Source organism: Podarcis cretensis (assembly GCF_951804945.1).
Source record: "Podarcis cretensis genome assembly, chromosome: 13".
NCBI classification, from domain to species: domain Eukaryota; kingdom Metazoa; phylum Chordata; class Lepidosauria; order Squamata; family Lacertidae; genus Podarcis; species Podarcis cretensis.
In genome coordinates, this window is record NC_137182.1 from 43289960 (window position 1) to 43311700 (window position 21741).

The 21741-nt window shown below is 45.0% G+C and overlaps 2 protein-coding genes across 5 annotated transcripts; both read left to right on the forward strand.

The window, feature by feature from the left end:
• Positions 1 to 73: 73 nt before the first annotated feature.
• Positions 74 to 7664, forward strand: LOC307201290 (C-type lectin-like; the record flags this gene model as incomplete). The annotated part of the gene is made up of 5 exons (XM_079950346.1): positions 74 to 140; positions 2190 to 2281; positions 4862 to 5002; positions 6293 to 6407; positions 7576 to 7664. 5 exons carry the CDS (start codon positions 74 to 76, stop codon positions 7641 to 7643), a joined length of 483 nt encoding a protein of 160 aa, XP_079806472.1. The 3' UTR covers positions 7644 to 7664.
• Positions 7665 to 10478: 2814 nt separating this feature from the next.
• RNASE12 (ribonuclease A family member 12 (inactive)) lies at positions 10479 to 15581 on the forward strand. 4 transcript variants are annotated; one of them, XM_079951258.1, is made up of 4 exons: positions 10479 to 10641; positions 11323 to 11443; positions 11592 to 13632; positions 14747 to 15581. In XM_079951258.1, the coding sequence occupies exon 4, from the start codon at positions 14834 to 14836 to the stop codon at positions 15296 to 15298; it is 465 nt and encodes a 154-aa protein (XP_079807384.1). In that variant the 5' UTR covers positions 10479 to 10641; positions 11323 to 11443; positions 11592 to 13632; positions 14747 to 14833; the 3' UTR covers positions 15299 to 15581. The 4 variants fall into 4 exon arrangements, with proteins under 4 accessions (XP_079807384.1, XP_079807381.1, XP_079807383.1 ...); XM_079951255.1 differs by lacking the exon at positions 11592 to 13632 and having other exon boundaries at positions 11323 to 11365; XM_079951257.1 differs by lacking the exon at positions 11592 to 13632 and having other exon boundaries at positions 11327 to 11365.
• The last annotated feature ends 6160 nt before the right edge of the window (positions 15582 to 21741 follow it).

Genomic DNA, 21741 nt, shown 5'->3' on the forward strand with positions numbered 1-21741 from the left:
GTAGCTCAGTGGTAGTTGCATAAAGAAGATTTCAAACTTACTGTACTCTCCACTCTCAAAGGTCAGCCAGAAGATGGGACTCTTCACCTACTTCAGCCTTTGCCTCTTGGGCATCCTGGTCGCAAATCCTTTCCTGGGAGGTGAGTTCCCCTTAACAAATACTGACATTGCATGACCAGTTAACAAACGGACTTGACTGAATACCTGTCACCAGATCTTTTCAGTCTTTCCAAAAGATATTGGAGATAAGGCTAACCCAAAATCTCCATCTGGCTCATGCAGTCCTTAACATTAGTGGTTTAGTGGGTGTTGTTGGACTACAATGTTCCTCAGTCCTGAGTGTTGTGGGTGGTTTTTGTTTTTGTTTTTTTTTGTTTTTTAAAAAAATTATTAAATTTTCCACAATTATAACAAATACAACATAGAAAAAAGAGAAGAAAACACATTACTAAAAAAGAAATCTTAAACACATATGCCTTGAAAACCCAATTTCTCTTACATTGTTAATTGACTTCTTCAGATCCCTCCCTTCTGAATTTCATTGTATCTGCGTGTAACAGCTCTCCAATATCATTCTTAAACTAAAATTATTTCCAGCAATTAACTATCCTGTTCTCTTTTCTTACTGTTCTAAATCCAGCTTACTTACAATTAAATCCTATTTTAATCCTAGGCCTATCTGGTGCTTTCAAGTGACTTCTAATTATTTATATTACAATATTTATTCAAATAATCCTTAAATTTCTTCCAATCTTCTTGATATTCCTCTTCTTTCTGGTCATGGACTCTTCCAGTCAGGTCGGCTGGCTCCAAAAAGTCCAACATCTTCATCTGCCATTCTTCCAACGTTGGGATTTCTTGAGATTTCCAATTTTTAGCTAACAGCAGTCTTGCCACCGTAGTGGCATACAAAAATAATTTAACATCTTCTTTGAGCAATTCCATTCCTCCTTGGTCCTGAGTGTTGACCACGCTTGGTAGGGCTGATGGGAGTCAGGAGTCCAATGATGTGGAGGGCACCAGGTTGGGGTAGGATGGAAAGTGTTGGACTAATCCTCATGCAGCCATTAAGCTCAGCCCTGGGATAGACACTATCTCTCAACCTAACCTGCCTTGCATGATCCTTGTGTAGTTGGGAGAGGCATGTGTGCCACGTCAAGTTCCTGAGAAGACTGGTGGTATATCAATGAAAAGCAAGTGAGATGTGATATCAAAGTTCAGGGACTGTCAAGCAAAAACGTTTAGGGTGTAAAACAGGGCCAATAAGGGGTGTGGCCTGTGAGATGGGGCGTGGCCTAGGGAGAGTTCCAAGAAACCAGATAGAGAAGCTTGGAGGGGCAAATTTGGCCCCAGGCCTGATATTTCCCCTACCCCTGGAATACCCTTCCATAAACAATTATGTGGGGCAAGTCTATGCCACCTGGCATCTACGGGTGAGGTAGGGTTTTCTTCCTTACAGGGAACATTCTCCCCTAACTTCCAGGGTGGATTTGATTTAAATCACATCAATTTAAATCACTAGTCAGTAAGACTTGATTTAAATCACTCTTTTTTAACAGAAAGACTCATTCTTGCTGGTATAATCTTAATATTGACAACCAGATGAAGGTTTCATTTTTGGAATAATAAATTTTCAGAATAGTTTTTACAGTTAAATCAAAAATTACTGATTAGGTTATACTATTAGAAATACATAGACAGATAATTATGAAATTATTGTGAGGCTTAATAATTAGCTGTTTATATTTGGACAACCTTTCTGCTGTACTTTATTGGAAGGAGAAAAATACTCATTTCCTTAATAACAAGTTAAGCAATTTATTTAACTAAAACAATAACATTATAGCATATGTATCAATGTTTGTTAACTGAGGTGGTTAAACAATTTTTTAAAAAGGTAGACTAAGTTTTAGCACACATGAAAACCTTAAAACAAATCCTTATTTACTGATGAATAGCCTTTGGAGTATAATGTAACTTAAATAGAAAACTATCTTTAGAAAGATTTTTCCACCAAAAGCATTTTGTTTTAAAAATCCAATTTAAATTTTAAAAAAACGATTTAAATTTTAAACATTCATTTTTTTATTTTTTTATTTTAAAAACCGTTGATTTTTATCCACCCTGCTAACTTCTAAGCAATCTATCTGCCCAACACCAACACCGTTTCTGCCTCTTTCTCCATGCAGCTGAGGCTGACACCTGTGCCAGGGAGTGGCTGCAAAACCAAGGCAACTGCTATGCATACTTTGATGCCAAACTGACGTGGCAGGAGGCTGAGGTAAGGAGCATTTGACACCCAACCAGTTACATCCCTGCAATTTTGAAAGCAAAATTTGAGAATGATTGAAACTTGTACAAAGCAGAACTCATGATTTGGAAAGTTTTGCTCCTGCACCAATCCAGCTGGTTGGAGTTTTCTTTTCTCCTTCTCTCACCTCAAAATGAGTACTGACCTGAATTTCTCTCCCATCTCTACCTGCTAGTATAAAAACATTGAATATTACAAGCTGATAAGTAACAATGTTACCTTAAACTCACCATCAAGACTTGTGCTTCTTAGACGTATCCCTCAAATTAGAGGGTGGGTGTTAAGTGGCTTTAAAAAAAAGACCACAAAATTTAAATTCCAGTGTGGGTGGATTCATAGCTGTCAACTTACAGATTTGAAAATAAGGGATCAGCAGCCTCAAAAATAAGAGATCAGCAATCCGCTTTGCCATCTTTTTAATAGTCCTTGCCGTCTTTTGGTCGTCTTTCATTTCGAATGTCCAATCTTGGAAGGGGTCTATATTCCAACTTTATCCAGTTCTTATTATTTTTATTGTTCTTGTTGTTCTCTCTTCTCCTCTTTTTTCCCTGCTCTTCTGCACAAATGTTCTAATTCCAAAAAGCTTATAATTCCTCTACAGAGGCTTTGTTATTCAGGAACAAAACATTACGTCAAGTCCCTTCCATTCTTCAATAGATAAATCTATTGTCTCCTTTAGTGTGTAGACCTCTGTAGACAAAATAATGTTCCATTTCTGCAGTTTCCCAGGAGATAAAAAGTCCGATTCAAATTCCATGCCAACAGTACTTGTAATGACCCACGACTCCTCTAGAGGGATTGTAGTAACTCAGTTTCCTTCCCGATTGCACCCACCAGTCAAAGTAACTTATTATTCCTTGTTTTGAACAGTTTATATCCAATTTGTAACAAATGTAACCAGCAAAGTCCTCGTAACAAAGTTCTCTTTTTGTTCTTCAGTTTTGACAGCTCCTTTGACAGCTGTCAAAACCCTATTTCTCCTCTCCCGGCACTCTCACGGATCGCTCCCGGGGTTTCGGGGGGGGGGTTGTATTTTGATTCACATTCCACTTTTCTCCTCCAGCCCAGCTTATAATTTTCCATCGCGAAATTAATAACTTTATCAAGAAAGAAAGTTGCGCTCGATCTTAGTTGTCAGGTCTTTTGCTTTAGCTCCTCTACAACAGGGGGGAGGCTGACTTCCTTTTTGCACCTCCCCCGCTCGCTCCGAATTTAGAAAAAAATTTATTCCCCTTTTTAATCCAGGTTCCAATTACTCACGGGTTATTCTTTTAAGTCCAGATTTTCAATGGAAGAAGTCAGCGCTCTCCGCCAAATGGCATGCGGCTTCGCTCGGCAGGGGAAGCGGAGGACTCACAGCACCCCCCCCCCCGTCACCCGCTCCGCAGCCTTTAAAAAGGCTCCTTCGCGTGGTCGGGGGGGCGCAAACGGTGCCCGCCGAGTCACCATGCCCATGGGTTTCAGCGCCCATGGTTTTTGAGGGTCCCCGCGTCGCCGGCGCGGTAGGACCCAACCCCTGCCGGGCAGGCTCCCTCCGGAGCTCGGAGGGAGTCCGCCATTCGGCGATGGCGCCAACCCGGAAGTCCCTATTTGGCTTAGATGCGGAAGCTTCAGGATGACAGTAGATATTGATGGACATTGGGAACGCAACCGGGAAAGGGGGGAGGGAAATTTGGAATCCAAAGGTTGTTAAATTATATTTTATTCTTTTTTCTACTTTTTTTTCTTTATATTAATCTGTATTGTATATTAAAGAGGGGAACTCGTGGAAGGAAACAGGTCGATTTTAGGGGATGGGAAACTATTTTTAAATTGGGTTAATGATAATAATTTTAAAATTTGGGGCAAGAATTTGCTGAATCTATTTGAAGAATTGGGATACAAGAGGGGGTGGGGAGGGGAAGTCCTTGAAAGACGATATTGAAAATAAGGCTTTAAATTTGGATGTTTTTTCTTTTACTTTCTGTTATATTTGAAAATCTTTAATAAATATTATTTAAAAAAAATAATAATAAGAGATCAGCAGCCAAAATAAGGGATTTTGCTTAGCTTATGAGTTCCACCGGCCCTTCCCCCCCGAGAGGGAGGGAGAGAGATTCTCGCCCACACCGCCCGCGAGCCTGGCATGAAGCACTGCCCTTCTGCGTCCCTCCCCATCCCCTCCTCTTCCTCCTCCCTCAGGCTGCCACTGCCACCTCCAGATTCCCCTGGCAGCACGGTGGAAGCCTCACCCGTCTTTCACAATGCACCCCGAGGGGGGAAAGGGAGAGTCGGAGAAACGGCAGCTCGTGTGCACTCTCTCTCTCTCTCTCTCTCTCTCAAGGCGGAGGACCCCAAGCCGCTGCTTCCCTCCTGAGTCGGGCAAGCATGAAACCTGGGAAATTTAAGGGACATCATCAATCCGGGACAGCAGTGGGACACAGCGCTAGGAGTTTCCCACCAAATAAGGGACGGTTGACAGCTATGGGGTGGATTCAGCTCTGCACCAGCCCTGCTGATATAGTAGGACAAGATAGGATATTGCATCTCTCTTTTCTTCTCTGTCCTCAGATTGAGTGCCAGAGCTATGGCCGTGGAGCCCATCTTGCCTCTGTCCTCACCAAAGCAGAGACACTCCTGGTGGCTGAGCACATCTCCACTTACCAGCAAGAAATAAGCGACGTCTGGATTGGGCTCCACGATGTCCGTCAGGTGAGCTTCTCCCATGTGCTCCATTCCTGGTCCATGTCAGCCCTGAGTGGGGATTCCTTAGCATTGCCACTTCAATTTTATTCCAATATCCTCCCAGGCAGAATCCCAAATTGGACAAATTCCTGGAGGATAAGGCTTTTGACGGCCATCCTCTGCCTCCAGTCTGGGGTAGTAATTCTTCTGAATGCCAGATGCCGGAAACTTCAGGTCAGTGTGTGCTGTTGCCCTCAGGTCCTGCTAATAACAATAACAATAACAATAACAATAACAATAACAATAACAATAACAATAACAATTTATTATTTATACCCCACCCATCTGGCTGGGTTTCCCAAGCCACTCTGAGCAGCTTCCAACTGAATATTAAAAACAATACAACATCAGACATTAAAAACCTCCCTAAACAGGGCCGCCTTCAGATGTCTTTTAAAAGTAAAATAGTTGTTTATTGCCTTGACATCTTCTGGGAGGGCATTCCACAGGGCAGGCACCACTACCAAGAAGGCCCACTGCCTAGTTCCCTGTAACTTGGCTTCTCACAGCAAAGGAACCACCAGAAGGCCCTCGGTGCTGGACCTCAGTGTCCGGGCAGAATGATGGGGGTGGAGATGCTCCTTCAGGTATACTGGACCGAGGCCGTTTAGGGCTTTAAAGGTCAGCACCAACACTTTGAATTGTGCTCGTAAACGTACTGGGAGCCAGTGTAGGTGTTTCAAGACCGGTGTTATATGGTCTCGGCGGCCGCCCCCAGTCACCAGTCTAGCTGCCGCATTCTGGATTAATTGCTTGCAGGTTTCCCTCAGGCATCTGGTTGGCCGCTGTAAGAACTGGATGCCAGGCTACAATAGGCCATTGGTCTGATCCAGCAGGCTCGTCTTACATTCAAATACACCATTTTGTTATTTTTTGCACAGGAGTCCTTCTCTTCTCCTCCATCATAGCTTGCATTAGCTGCCCGCTGGCCAGAACTCTCCAGCTCAGCTTTTGCACTAGGCTCCTCCCACTTCCTTAACCACATGATCTGTTCCGTCTCTTTCATGCAGATCAAGTAGAATGGCGCTCCATTCCTGTTTGACGGAGCAGTGGCTCCATGGCAATCCCGTTCCACTCTTACCTAAACAATCTCCCAAATTTCTTCCACCATGCTGCTGCTTCTCCACTGTTTTCCACGAGAGTCCTCCTCTGCTGCTGACAGATCCCCATGGGGAAAACTTTCCAGCAAGTTGGCTTCATCCAATTTCTCTATCTGGCCCCTTCCATCACATGATGTGTTCTGTCTCTTTTCTGCAGACCAGGAAATGGAGGTGGGCTGACGAATCCACGTACAACTACAAGGCCTGGATGAACCACCAGCCAGACAACTACCGCAAAGCCGAGTACTGTGTGGAGCTGAGACGAACCACAGGTAAGCAAGTCATTCTCAGTGTCTGAGAAACGACAAGGGCATTTTAGGACAAGGATAGGAAAACTCAAGCCTGGGGGGCCAAATATGCAACTTTTCTGGCCCTTGGAATTCTTCCCAGCCATATCCTCTCTCCCCTGGCCATGACTACCATCCCTGACTCTGCTCCATGCCCTTGCTTTGTGTTTGTGCCTGGCTGGACTGTGTCCTTGAACTCTGGCTTGTCTGGATAGAGCAGGCAGAGGGAGGTGTGGGTGTGTGGGTGTGTGGGTGTGTAGAAACCAGCTTATTGGACAAGGGTAAAATTAACATTCACTGCTCCACCCACTTTTGCCTCTGGCCCCGCCCATCAATGGCATGTGGCTCTCAGGAAATTGTCCAGATAGATATGCAACCCTCAGGCTGGAAAAGGTCCACCACTCCTGATTTAGGGACACAATGGCTGGCCAGGTTCTGAATACATCATGAGATGGAGAGCTACAGCTGATCTATGCAATTTAGTTGCCTGTGAATACCATAGCTTGCAGCTGTATACACACAGATTTGAAACACATTCTTTCCCTCACATAATTCTGAGCACTGTAGTTTCCCCCTCACAGAGCTACAGTTCCTTGCACCCTTAACAAACTATAGTTCCAAAAATTCTTCAGGGGGATGTGCTTTGAATGCGCCATGTGCGCACAGAGTCTACAAATAACACCCAAACCACAGAGAGGGCATGCTCTCCTTTTTTCCCCAAAGTCAGGGTAGCCAGCATGACACCCTTCAGATGTGCACTTATGACTCCCATCTGCTCTGGTCCACATGGCTAGGGGTCAGGGATAATGAGTGTCACTGTACAAAAAAATCCCGAGGTCACAAGGTTAGCTACCCTTCTCCTAGAGTGCTCTTGAGCAAAATTATCTAGCCTCAGATGTGAAAAACTCTCGGGGAAGAAATATACAGATCAGAAAACAAACTGAAACTTTACTCCTTCATTTTATTTGCCTTCACACGTTTGAACATTAGAATCGGTTCTATTTGCTTTCCCCCTTAAAAATATTAATCGTGGGAACTTGAAGCTCACGTGAAACCTGAGATTTAATTGGAAGTTGGCAACATCCTGCAGGTCTCTTCAGTTCAAGCTACAGAACCGCCAAACCTGTTTATCTTCTTATCTTCTGCCTCCTAGACTTTAAACAGTGGAACGACGCCCCCTGCAGGAAACTCAACGCCTACATCTGCAAGCATGAACTGTAGGGAAGACTGTATCGCCCGACTGCGCCTGCCGGGATGGAACTGGACCCGGCCACAAGAGATTGGCTGGCTTGGTGGATGTGTCTCTTTGATGCCATTACTCTCCCTCCTTCCGCAAAGACCAGCTCCTCCTGTTCATCCTGTTTCCAGTGCCATCTCTGAGGAGCTGCTTCTATTCTCTGCCTCTTTCCCTTACACTTTTCGTGTATGTGAGTGTATCTCTGCAGGTACAGTGTGATGTTAATAAACTCTTTCTTGTGCATCTCTATTTCCTGGCATGCTCCTTTAATTCTAGATGGCTCTCAGTCCGCTCAGCCTCTAGGATGGCCACATGGGGGAAAGAGGTCAATAGGAACACACTCTCCGCTCCTTTGTGCATTTGAGAGAATTTGGAGAGGTTACTGCAGCCTCCTTCTCTCTTGCACAGGATGATACAACTTTAGTCACAATCGTGCCATCAGCTGTTGGCCATGCTGGCTGAGTCCAGACCTTTTGTGGGGGCACTCCATTGGGCTACACGATGCTAGAATTTCCTTCTTCTTAACTGTTAAAGCAGGGGCAAGGAATCAGCGGGACTCCAGATTGTGCTGGACTCCAACTTCCATCATCCCTGATCGTAGGTCATACTGGCTGATGGGAGCTGGAGTCCAGCAGCATCTGAAGAGCCTAATTTCCCCTCGCCCCTCCTCCCTGGATAGCAACTCCCACAACAGGCCACACTATCACACAAAGTTAGATATACAATTGCAAAGTACTATGTGCAAAAGCGCTCTGCCAAAAAACCAAAAACCAATGAGCCTTGTGCTTTTCCAACCCTACATGCTTGCATAGCCAAAACAGGCACAGAAGACACCTGGCATCTTCCCAGGATGAAGGGATGTACAGTTTTTCCTTTTGAATTCCACCGCCACCACGCCAAATTTGTACCTATACATATAAGCTGTTGTTGCTGTTGTTTAGTCATGTCCGACTCTTCGTGACATGACTAAACATGGACAAGGGTATGGACCAGAGCACGCCAGGCACTCCTGTCTTCCACTGCCTCCCGCAGTTTTGTCAGACTCATGCTGGTAGATTCGAGAACACTGTCCAACCATCTCGTCCTCTGTCGTACCCTTCTCCTTGTGCCCTCCATCTTTCCCAACATCAGGGTCTTTTCCAGGGAGTCTTCTCTTCTCATGAGGTGGCCAAAGTATTGGAGCCTCAGCTTCACGATCTGTCCTTCCAGTGAGCACTCAGGGCTGATTTCCTTAAGAATGGATAGGTTTGAGAGTCTATGGGACTCTCAAGAGTCTCCTCCAGCACCATAATTCAAAAGGATGAATTCTTCAGTGATCAGCCTTCTTGATGGTCCAGCTCTCACTTCCATACATCACTACTGGCAAAACCATAGCTTTAACTATACAGACCTTTGTTGGCAAGGTGATGTCTTTGCTTTTTAAGATGCTGTCTAGCTACCAGGTGCAAATTTGTGCCCTCTTTTCGTGGGAGGTGAATCAGGTCTGCTGCTCTTATTCTGCCCCCAAAGCACTTTTTTACTTCTTCTTTTGCATCAAGAGACACTACATGCACCTCAACCACAGCGAAAGCTTTTCAAAACCTTGCAAATGCCTGCCAAATATTGGGATGATCAACATGCAGACTTCGGAAACGAAGGGTCCTAGCTCAGTGGTAGAGCATCTGCTTTTCACGCAGACGGTCCCCAGGCTCAGCATATCTGAAACTCCAGAGAACCAGTGCCAGTCAATGTCGACCGTACAGAGGTTGCCGGCGGACCGGGTCTTTCTCTGTAGAAGGCAGCAACGTTCTCAAACTTTCTCCTCCAAGGAAAGTGCAGCTGCCCAGACCACGCTTAAGCAATAGCTTCCCCTTCTGGCAAGTTTCGGAATCACTGGGAGGGAGGATGTATCCGAATTTCAAGCACTGAAATTAAGCGATGTGCTCTCTCAAAGTTAAAATGACCCGCGGTGGGGCAGGGGGCGCTCATTGCAGCGAGTAGATTAAAAGTCATTTAAAGGTACAGGGCATCTGATCATGAATCTCCAAAACCTAGTTTTGTCCTGGGAGAGAGGGGGGGTGGGTGAGAGAAAGAGAGAGAAATAAAATACAACAATCCCTTCAATAACCATTTCAAAATTCAGTCCAAAACTAGATTCTCAGTTCCAAGAGAGACAATTCAGAGACTGATAATTCAAAGACTGATTATTCAATAATATGTTTTATATATTCTATGAGCTGCCCAGAGTAGCTGGGGAAACCCAGCCAGATGGGCGGAGTATAAATAATAAAAAATAATTAATTATCATTATTATTAAAGAAAGAAAGAGCCCCTAGCAGGTAACTAAGGGTTTTTTTGTTTTGTTTTGTTTTTTAAAGCCTCTTGTTTTATGTCATAGATTTTGATTCCTGAGGTGCTTTCTGGGTAAATTGCCTCCCTGTTCCCATCAGCTACTGGTTCATCCTAGAATCATAAAATTAAAGAGTTGGAAGGGACCCCCAAGGGACATCTAGGAATCACTGCTAAAGAATCCCTGACAGATGACCATCCAACCTCTGATCAAACACCTCCAGTGAAGGAGGTTCCAGCAGAAGACGTGAGATATGCCTGGCCCAAGCCGTCCCAGACCCAGACGCTGAAACTTGCTCCCCAACGGCAGTGATCGTTCCCACCTTCTCTTCCCTTCCGGGTTGATGTTTGAGGCTCATCAGTTGCTGGTAACAGATACACAACCTGCATTGCACTGATCACGTTAAGGCTCTGTGCAAACCAGTCCTCCATCGGATAGAAGCAGGATCCCTAGCTCCACCTCCCGGAAGTTGATTGGATAGGCGCATTCCCTCTTCTACCTGCCGGGTTTGCCTAAGGAGCAGAAGGAGGGAGAACCTGCACTAAGAAAGATTGCTTGCTGCTATTTCGAAAGTAAAACAGCTTACACTTTATTTTAGGATCCGTGCTGAAATTCCTTTATTTTGCCAGGTTACCAATGGCGAGATTAGACAGGTTTGTTTTCTTTTATAGTCTCTGTCCTCTCCCTTACGCGCGCGCAACTTTGCCTTTTCTGTGCTGCATATAAAATCCCAGTAAACTTAATCAGTTCATTTTGGGAGTCTGCTATGGTGGACTGGTCTGCAAACAATAAAATGTGCACTGTGAGGGTTGCAGACATTCCATTTCATTCCCCCCCCTTCCCCCCCTTTTTTTTTCTTTCTCCACACGCAATCAATTGCCCCTTGGGGGTTATTTTTATTTTATTTTTTACTTTTTATTTACTAAAGATAGTGTAATGAGTTCATGGGTGCGAGACTAAATTCTGGATCAAGCTAGTGTTAGAATTTAATTAAGGCTTGTGTGTTAAAGCCGCCTGTCATACTTCCACATATTAGACTCTAATCAAGACCTGTGTATATTAAGCTGCGTGTTAGACATCCCTTTAATTCTAGGAAATCAACAAGCCTCGCCTTAGCCTTTATTTTACACAAACAGACAAAGTTTCTAGTCCTCGTGTTGAGAATGAGATACTTGACAAGGTGGGGAAACCTCCGGTGATTTCGTGATGTTCTGCGCTGCTGTCTCAGGAACCATCCCTGGTATTTCCGGTTGCTCTGACTTGGCAGCCGAGTTGTGAGTCATTAACTCTCTCACTCCCCGCCCATTGCGCTGTTGGTTTCCTTGTTTTCATAGCCAGTGATGGTGTCAGAGGAGACGGGACACATCTTGACACAAGGTGAGTACTGAGAACTCCATGGGTTAAAATGTGTATTTGTGGTGCAAAGTGCCCTGTGTCCTAGGACCAAGCAGTGGCGTAGCGTGGGGGGTGCAGGGGGGGCCGGCCGCACCGGCCGCAACATCTGGGGGTTAGGGGCGCAAATCCACGGGTTAGGGGGCGCAAATTACTTGCCTTGCCCCGGGTGCTGACAACCCACACTACGCCACTGGGACCAAGTAGTTAGGGTAAGGAAGGGTGGGATGCTAATGATGTAGAAAAGAATTGTATCTTTATGAAGGGTAGAGTACAGTGCCCAGGATTCTTTGGGGGAAGCTCTGTGATTTAAATGTGCTTTATATCTATGGTGTGTGCGCAGACTCAGAAAGAAGGTTTAAGAAATTGAACCCTTCTCTGCTTAACAATATATGTCAGACCAGAGTGTGCTTCCAGGAATAATTTTTATTGAGTATTTATCATGGTCTGATTACAGGGAAACCAGACAGCTTTGGCTACAAATGAGCATTTATGCTGATGTGTTTGCTGGGAGGTTAGATGGCATTGGGTCCAAGCAAGTGTCATCCCACACCTTCCAGAGCATTTTCCCCTTCACTTTCCTTCACACCAAAAGTCCAATCTTTGAGGGAAGCTGGTTTGTGGCACAAGACCTCCCAATCCACTATAACTGTATGACTTGAGTTTGCTGGTTTTCGACTCAATCCCACTCAAGAATAGCGACAGTCTGGAAGGACTCAGAGTGGTTTGGAAAAACAATTGAGTTCACCTGCACAATCCATGTAAAGCACTCCTATACACGATAACAATCATGACCCTCCCCCCTCTGGAATGCTGGGAACAGTGATTTTTAAGGGGTCTCCCAATGATTCTCAGGACCCTTAACAAACTGCAGTTCCCATGATTCATTGGGGGGGAGCTGTGGCTGTTAATGTGATACAAAACTGCTTTAAATGGAAGGTGTGGATGTGACCAGCAAAACAAGCCTTCCAGAACAAGAAATACCTTGAAGCATTGCTGATAGATAGGGATGGAGAGAAGGAAGGAATTCCATCACTTCAAGGATGAAGAGAACATAGGAAGATGTTCTTTGTACAAGGACCAGGGGTCCACCTAGCTCAGCATGGTCTGCACTGCCAGGCAGGAGCTGTCCAAAGTTTCAGGCAGGGGACACTGCTAGTCCTACTTGGAGATTGAATATAGCATCTTCTGCATGCAAGGTAGATGCTGTTCTGCTGAGGAATGACTTTTCACCATACAACAGGGATACAATGCACAGTTTGTCTGTGGTGCTTCCTATACCCCGATGTTAGTTCCTACGGTGGGAGCAGGAGGAACGTTGTTAGGGGCTGGCTCAAGGGGGGAAAGACCCAGGTCTTGTCTGCTTCACCCCATATCCTCTGCCCCTTCCCTCCCCCTTTTAAAAACAAATGCTTTTTCAAAAGGTTTCGCATACAAGCTGGGAGTGCCCCCAGAGAGCAGAGCCAGTAAGATCCCATATAGACATCCCCTTAATTTGCCCACGGGCAACTCGTACAGTTATGTAACATGGGTCTGTGCTCCCAGTCCTTTAAGTACCAACCAATGTCGGGGGGGGGGGCAGCAGCATGGTATATTCTTCCATAACCCTGCACACCAAAAACCAAATCCATGAGTTATTTTTTTTCAGCCAAAAGACCATGACAACTATACAGAATTTGCTACAACAGGTAGTGATTTGATGGCCACCAGCTTGAATGGCTTTAAAAAAGGATTGGGCAAATTCATGGAGAATATCAATGGCAACTAGCCATGATGAGTATGTTCTGCCTCCACTGTTTGTTTCTTGCTAAATAAAATCACAATTTTTGCTGGTAGAAAATCAGCAGCTCCAGCCTAGACCCCAGCTATGTTCTCAGTTAACATTTTTGAGGAGCAGTTTTGAAAGCTGCCTATATTAAGCAGGGAAAAGATCCCCAGACCATTTCTATTCCTGGTTGTGTTAACCCATCTGGCTCTAATATGATGTAAAAGTAGTGATAACAACTTTAAATGACTTGCCAGTGAGTGAAGGCTGACTAAGCCACACTTGAGATGTTGTGCTACAAATCGCCCCAGGCCAGGGTTGAGTCAGAGGCTGGAAATATGTAGGTTGGTTAGTTCCTCCCTGTGTCATCTGCGAAGTTTTCCTTGAAAGTGTCCTTGATTCCTTGTCATGCTGGGCTCTCTGTATAAAAGCAGAGTGGGACAGATTGCTCTTGGCAGAAGGAGCCTGGCCCAGTTCTTCAACTCAGGTAAGGCTTGGACTTTGACCTGATCCATGACAGAAGCAATGTAAGAGTCCTCATCTTAAAACTCAGCCACAGCTTGTGCCAAAACTTCAGCGTCAACCTGGGTAGAGCATTTTGGGGCAAGGAAATCTGGGATGTCTTCAGTCCCACTATTTACAAAGTTAGAGGTGGCATTTTTATGCCCATCACAGTGATTAAAGGCATGTGAGAAGGTTAGAATGGAGGAAAGGGGCCCTAGCCACAATGGCTATAGTCTGCCTCTGCTGTCAGGGGTGATATGCCTCTGAATACCAGTTCCTGGGAATTACAGGTAGAGAGAATGCTCTTGTACTCAGGTCTTGCTTGCAGGCCTCCCGAAGGGCCATCTGGTCAGCCACTGTGAGGACAGAGTGTTGGATGAGGAAGACCCTTGGCTGGATCCAACAGAAATATTTTTATGTTCTTATTAAATACTTTGAGTGCCTTGACCGATCATCAGGAAGCTGCTTCGGAGTCCACCTGCTAGGGATTGCACCTTGCAGCATAGCACCTTCGGGACTTTCTATGGAGATAAAACTGTATTAAAATATAAATTTCAAATAAGCACTTCAGGGCAAATTCCACTTTCCCAATAACCTTTAGAACTGTGGTTCCCAATGTGGGGCACACGCCTCTCAGGGGGAGCAATTTGAATTTTATGGGGGGGGCAATTTGGAAGCTTGTTTAGACCAAGTTAATGGCCTTTTAGGCTTCCTCCACGTGTATAGGACGTCACTTTTTGAATAATAAGAATTATATGTCACAGAGGGGCATCAGGATTTTAGAGATGCTTAGGTGAGGCATGGCCAAAATCAGGTTGGGAACCACTGCTTTAGAACCTACCTCGCCACACGATGTAGCAGGCCCCTGTTATGAGGACCCCTTGAGAATTTCCCTGACAACAACAGGCAATGATGTGGTATTATTTATGGTGGTGGGTTTTTCCAATGAGATGGGGCTTCTATTTTGAACTGGGGGGTGGTCAAGATGGGGCAGATTTCTGTGTACACCATTAAAGATCAGGGCATTGTCAAGTCATTAATTTGCCAATTTATTTTTTACCATCCTTGGGGGCACCATTTTGTTCTTCCTTCCTCAGGAAGCAAGCCTCTTGAGACCACCTCCATCCTTCCTACCTCACTTGGCTACCATCCATCACCTGACAAAGAGCAACAAAGGGACAGCAATGGCAGAGAGAGGCCCACGTCCAGGGCTGACCACGGCGCTCCTCTTCCTGGCGGCCTGCTTGGCCGTGGCCGGCGCGGAAAGTTACCAGAAGTTCTTGAGGCAGCACGTTGACTTCCCAACGACGGAGGCTCCCAACCCCCGGAGCTACTGCAACCTTATGATGAAGCGCCGTGACCTGGCCACCTCCCACCACTGCAAGCACCTCAACACTTTCGTCCATGCGGACACCTCCAAGATCCAGCTTGTTTGTGGCGAGGGCGGGGTACCCACCACAGGGGACCTCCGTGAAAGCAATGCCAGCTTCCCCCTCACGCTGTGCCAACTTCAGAAGGGCTCCTGGGCCCCGGACTGCAGTTACAAAGGGACCGATAACACGGAAAGGATCATCATAGCCTGTGAAGGGGGATATCCTGTCCATTTGGAAACTGAAGTCCCAGCAGATGTGGGGCAGGAGGACTTGTGATGTGTGGAGCCAGGAAAAGCAATCCATGTATTTATTTCCATATATATATTTGTCTGTATCTCATTTTCCCTCTTAACCATTTCTTCTATTAACTGAAAAGAAAATCTCACTTTAGTTCACCTATTCCACTTTTATCTCGAGAAGAAAAGATAATTTATTGAATGTAGTCTTCAGATTTTTCTTTCTCGTTTCTCTCCTACCATTTCTTCCATTATATGAGAATAAAATTCTCGCTTTTCACATATTTTATGTTGAAAATAAATAAAAAATAAGCTGAATTTGATATTGACTTGCTTCCTTTCTTTGGTTTCAATATTGCATTGGGGTTAAAAACAACAACAACAAAGTTTTGGACAATGAGCAGCTTCAAGAACGTAAAAAGAAGATTATCCTTGCAATGTACATCTATAGAGTAAACTAGCAACGTTTCTCCCTCACGTGGAACTCAGGAGGTCCCTACAATTTCTGTGTCTTGTGAGTAAACTTGACGTGAGTTTTCCAGCACACAGAACTCACACGATCTGTTGATGAGAACACCATTCCGAGGTTCTAATGCTTTTCCTGCAGGTTTCTTGATAGTACTTCAAAAAAACAGGGCTCGTCCGGGATTTGAACCCGGGACCTCTCGCACCCTAAGCGAGAATCATACCCCTAGACCAACGAGCCGGCCACTTGCCGAAAACTCTGAAGGTGTCTTTTTCTGTTTTGGTGCCTCCTAGTGGCAACAGCAGTGTTTTCCTTCCTGCTCTGCGAGTTTGCTGCCAACGTTTTGCTGTCGTCGCTTTTAAAAAGCAACCCATTGCTAGATTAAAAACTTTCTTCCGCTCCGTGATTTTTTCCCCCTCATTTGTAACAGAGGTGGAAGAAATGCGAGCCTATCTGCATGGGCCAAGAGATAATTATTTAGGAATGAGATTGAACTGGATATTCTCCTCCACCGTTGTAGAAAAGCAAGACGCCTATTTTGGGTAGGGGAAATGCAGAAAAAAAATACAATGAACCCTGGGAATCCTGAGTTTAAACTCCCGGATGTGTTTTGAATCATAACACTGACTCACCCTAGGACTTTTTAAAATAAAAAATGGGTTTCTCTGAACATGTACAGAATGCCTCCCCCACCCCACTAGGAGACCATGAAGAGGTTCCTGCCCCCACCTGATCCTTTTATATTTTTAATGGTTTAACGGGGCAAGCCTATCCGGCGGTGCATATTTACACGGAAGTAAATCCTTTTAAATTCCCTGGGACTTCACCACGGCTTACTCCTGAACTCAGTGATTCTTACTTCTGAGTAAAACATGCATAGGCGTTGCACCGGGTCAACAGGGCTGACTCTTGAACTCAGCGATCCTCCTTACTTGTGAGTAAACATGCACACTACTTAACACTGTAAGTCGTCCTCCAGTTCCTTTTGCAGAGCACACAGAATTATCAACTTCTCTTGCGTGATATTAGTGCTCAGGATCTAATTTCCCTTCCAAACACACAACCCCAAAATAAAGAAGATGTAGGAGGATTGCGATCTTAATCGTGAAAAAACAAAAACCCAGTCTTACCATCCAGTTGCCTTGTCACAGGACTGTGGGAAAGGAAGTTACTATATGCCCTTTTAAAAGACCGTCAGATTAGAGCCCATTTAACCAGATTCAAAAGACTGGTAGCGACGGCGAATATAGCAGCAGCACAGCAATTTGGATTATATAGATATGGCTGGAGACTTTACGAAGTTTATTGCTGGTGCAAGCATAACAAAGGCCCCAGCGAGATTTGAACTCGCGACCCCTGGTTTACAAGACCAGTGCTCTAACCCCTGAGCTATGGAGCCTTGTACACAAAGGCTGTTTAGTCCAATGCTCTTAGAAAGGTTGGAGTCTAGAGGTTTCCGGGTTTTGCTGGACAGAAGGAAGTCTTCCAAATATTTTTCTGGCACATTTTTTTTAATCACTTGGATGATCGATCCCGCGACACACAGTTGCTCCCCAGGGAGGCTAGCAATACAACTTTTAAAACCACAACACAAAAATAACTGAATTAAAACTGAATTAAAACTTACTAGATAAACAGCAGCGCAGAGAGGAGGGGAATTGAATCGGGAAGGGGGTGCTAATAAAAACTAATTGGTAAAAGCAAAAACACACCAGAGCCGAGACCCTATCTTCTACAATATCACACACAATTATAATATACTCAGTCATGTATATAAGTATTGCTTAGTACAGATTTATAAAACTTGCCTTAAAAACATGTAAAAATACTCAGATCTGTGGGCTAATATTGCTTTCAGAGCAATCCTATGTAGGCTTACTCGGAAGGAAGTGCCACTTCGTTCAAGAGTTTGCTCCCTTGTACGTGAGTTTAAAATTGCAATTATTTTATTTTTCTTTAAACTCTCTTTCAACTCCATACCCAACTCTGTAGAGAACAAGGAGAAAACACCCATTCTGTTCACCGTCCATAACCAGTGATTTTATACTATTTCCCCCAGCCAGCATGTCAAAGTGATTTGTAAATGTAAGCAAAAAACTTGGGCTCGTCCGGGATTTGAACCCGGGACCTCTCGCACCCAAAGCGAGAATCATACCCCTAGACCAACGAGCCAGCTGACGAGTATGTTCCGCACCCTTTATTTAAAGTTGGAAAATTGGTTGCGTTCCACGTGTACGCTCCTGTTCTTTTGAGAACTGAACTACAACGCCGCCTACTGGTGGGAATTTGGAGCTCAACCTAGAAGAGCGGACAGAGAAGAGCTCATTTGAAGAGCTCCATTAGCTCTACCTCTGTAAATCGGCCTGGCATGTAAAGATTGTCCAGCAGAAATCAAACTCATGAGGATGTCTTGCAAAATCAAGACCGTCCTTGGATAAATCTGTAAGATAAAGAGGCAGTGGGATTGTAGCCAACGCTCGTCCTTCTCAGAGCAGACCCATTGAAAGTCAGGAGTCAACGTTTGCCATCCCCATTAACTTCAGTGGGTCCGCTTTCAGTAGGATTAGCATTGGATATGGCTAATTGACAAAGAGGGGTCTTGCTTTTTCAGATTTTTACAGATATTGCTTTTTACAGATATATATATTTGTATACACACACACAGTCATACCTCATGTTACGTCTGCTTCATGTTACGTTCTTTCAGGTTACATCCCATGCCAACCCGGAAGTACCGGAAAGGCTTGCTTCCAGGTTTCGCCGTTCACGCATGCGCAGAAGCGCAAAATGACACCACCTGCATGCGCAGAAGCAGCGAGTCACAACCCACACATGCACAAACGCACCGCTGCGGGTTGCGCTCTTTTCATGTTGCGAACGGGCTTCCAGACCAGATCCCGTTCGCAACCAGAGGTACCACTGTCTACACACATGCACACATCATTCAGCCCTGCACAAATGGAGCAAAAAAAAATTGTAGAAATTGGGGTGCATGAAAACCAATCTTCCCATTGGACATGGGATAGTTTGAATTGAATTTCCTACAGATACTAAATGGTACCTGCAATTATCTGTCCGTTCTCCATATCAATGAATGACCCAACTGGCTTCTGGTGCCCTCAGCCAGATATCACTCTGTCTACAAATTCCTGGTGGGTCTTCCACAATATCAGGGGTAGGCAAACTAAGGCCCGGGGGCCGGATCTGGCCCAATCGCCTTCTCAATCCGGCCCACGGACGGCCTGGAAATCAGTGTGTTTTTACATGAGTAGAATGTGTCCTTTTATTTAAAATGCATCTCTGGGTTATTTGTGGGGCATAGGAATTCATTAATTCCCCCCCAAAAAAAAATATATATATATATATAGTTCGGCCGCCCACATGGTCTGAGGGACGGTGGACTGGCCCACGACTGAAAAAGGTTGCTGACCCCTGCTCAATATCATACGCAGCCGCACAAATAGTAGCGGCTCACAGCAGCTTACGGAGACAGTTGACATCAGGACATCAGGAGATCACTGTGTTATCAGGTCAGTAACCCATCTGGTTCAGCATCTTGTCTCAGTGGCCAGCCAGAAGTCCACAAGCAGACACTGTTTCCAGCAACTGGTATTCTGAGCTATCCTGCGGCAGCCTAACTTAGGTGGGGAAAGTCTGTCTGTTGTGGCCGTTGCTGTTGTTAAGCAAACTGGGAGTCAGAACCCTGTTGTCTTTACAGCAAACCACTAAAAGATCCCGATCTACTTCGTTTCCCCCAACTCAGGCCTGTAAAACGGTAATTAAGAATTGTGTCTCTGGGGACGTGCAGAGCGCAACTCCCTCACCCATGTGTGAATCACCAGCATGAAGGGTGCCAACTTGAATGAAATATTTTGGGGGCCCAGGTAAGCCCCTCCCACATAACTGATCACATGACATGTGGCACATGCACACTGTTTGAATGGCGATGCCCATCAGCTTTAAGGGGGGGACTGACTCCAACTCCCATCACCCAACATGGTCCATTTTTGATGGGAGTGGTAGTATAAGATGCCATGGGGGTCCTCTGCTCATGATTTACAATATATTATTCCCTGTTGTTGTTAGTGAATCATTTTGAATTGGTGCCGTTTTTTTGTCATGTAAACTTTTTTCTGGTGTTGAGCTACTTCTGAGCACAGCTTACCCTGGAAAAGTGATGATGTTCCTGATGATGAAACGCTACACTGTGTGCAGCTGAGTCAGGAGTAGCCACAGGTCTCCCCCCTCCTGAGCAACATTTAGGTTTTCCTTGTAATTGTTAGTGAATCACCTTGAAAAGACGCTGGCTTTTGTTATGTAAACTTCCTCGGATGTTGAGGCATTTATCAACTACAGCTTACCACAGAATTAGCACGTGAATAAACCAATGCTGATGACATGCTATAGGCTGAGTGGTGCCTTAGAATTGTTTTATTATACTCTTGTTTCTCAAATTTTGTTTATTCCCAGCTCTGAATATTATAGTCTGATACTCTTTCAATTCAAAATACTTTGGGAAATAAACATTTATCCTTTGTATGCTTATGGATGTGTTTACATGTCATCTGTTTGAGCTATATAATAAAAGCCTAGGTGTCGTATTTACTGGGGGGGGGGGGGAGAGAGAATTGTAGAATTGGAAGGGACCCTGAGGATCAGGAATAAGCAGCTGTCCCGTATGGAGATCGAACCTGCAACCTTGGGGTGTGCATATGCTGATGGTAGAAATGATGTGTCTGTTCCCCCAACTTGTGGTTCTAGGGAAGGGGGACGAAACTCAAAGAATGAAAGCTCTAGCAGTTCACACTAGCAACATTTCAATGAGGCCTCCATAAAGGGGCAAGAGAGGGAATAATGATGTACACAGTGATCAGAGAATTAGGATTATCCCTGATAAATAGGGAGAGTTGGTTATATATGGGCCATTATACAGTCTGGACGGACACATTAAACCAGGGGTTGCCCAGGGATCCACCCCCAAATTATTTTCTATGGATCATTGTAAATTTGGCATTTGCATCCAAACATTTAAAGCACACACACAAATAATCCTGGGAACTATTTGCTAAGGGTGCTGGGAATTGTACTTCTGGGGGTGGATGGGAGGAATGATTATAGTTCACAGGATTCATTGGTGGAAGCCCTGTGTTTTATGCTTACATATATGGTGTGGTAGTGTTTTGTACTGAGCTTGGATCCTAGAACAATAGACAAGTAAGATCCTAGAAGGCAGCAACCTGCAGGAGCCGCCCAATCCGGCTCCAGGAGGAAGTGAATCAGCAACTCGATTGGCCTGCAGGAGCAGCCCAATCAGGCTCCAGGAGGGGAGTTGAATCAGCCAATCACACGGGACCCATTGTGTAAATAATCTATATATAGCCAGAGGTTTTGGGGGGAAAGGACTCACTCACTCACTGTTTACCATGAGCTGAAATAAAGAGCATGAAATCAACACTCAACTCGGAGTATATTTCAGGGAGCAAGATTTCATTAGTTGGGGGAAAGGCTTATTTATATCTGGGCCAGGACCAAGTGATTAGGCTTGTGTCTTCATTGACTAAAATAGTGGGGGAGGGAGGGAGGGAGGGAGGGAGGGAGGGGAGAGGATGTGGGGGAAATCATTTTCCATCGTGGAAAATTGTCCTGAAATGGTCACTCTGGAACAATGGGTGCAAATCCCACATATTCTCAGCATTGAGTGCCTTTTGATATACGTGCACATGACTGTGGGGTGACCGCTCTATCATCACACTTGTTCATCTCCTGGAATGTGGCTCTTGCTAAGGTTCCCCAAGGGCCATGTGGCCCTCAGGCTGTAAAGGGTTAGGGAAATCTGTTAATCTGTGGTCCATAGCAGGGCAATGATGCACATATAGAAAACTTCCTTGGTTCAATCTGCAGTGAAAGACTCTAAATAACCCAATCTGGGAATGATATCTCCTGCAAGAGATGGATCCAGAGTCACATTTACATTTAACACACATTTAAAACACGCTTCTGCCCACCCCCCAATACTG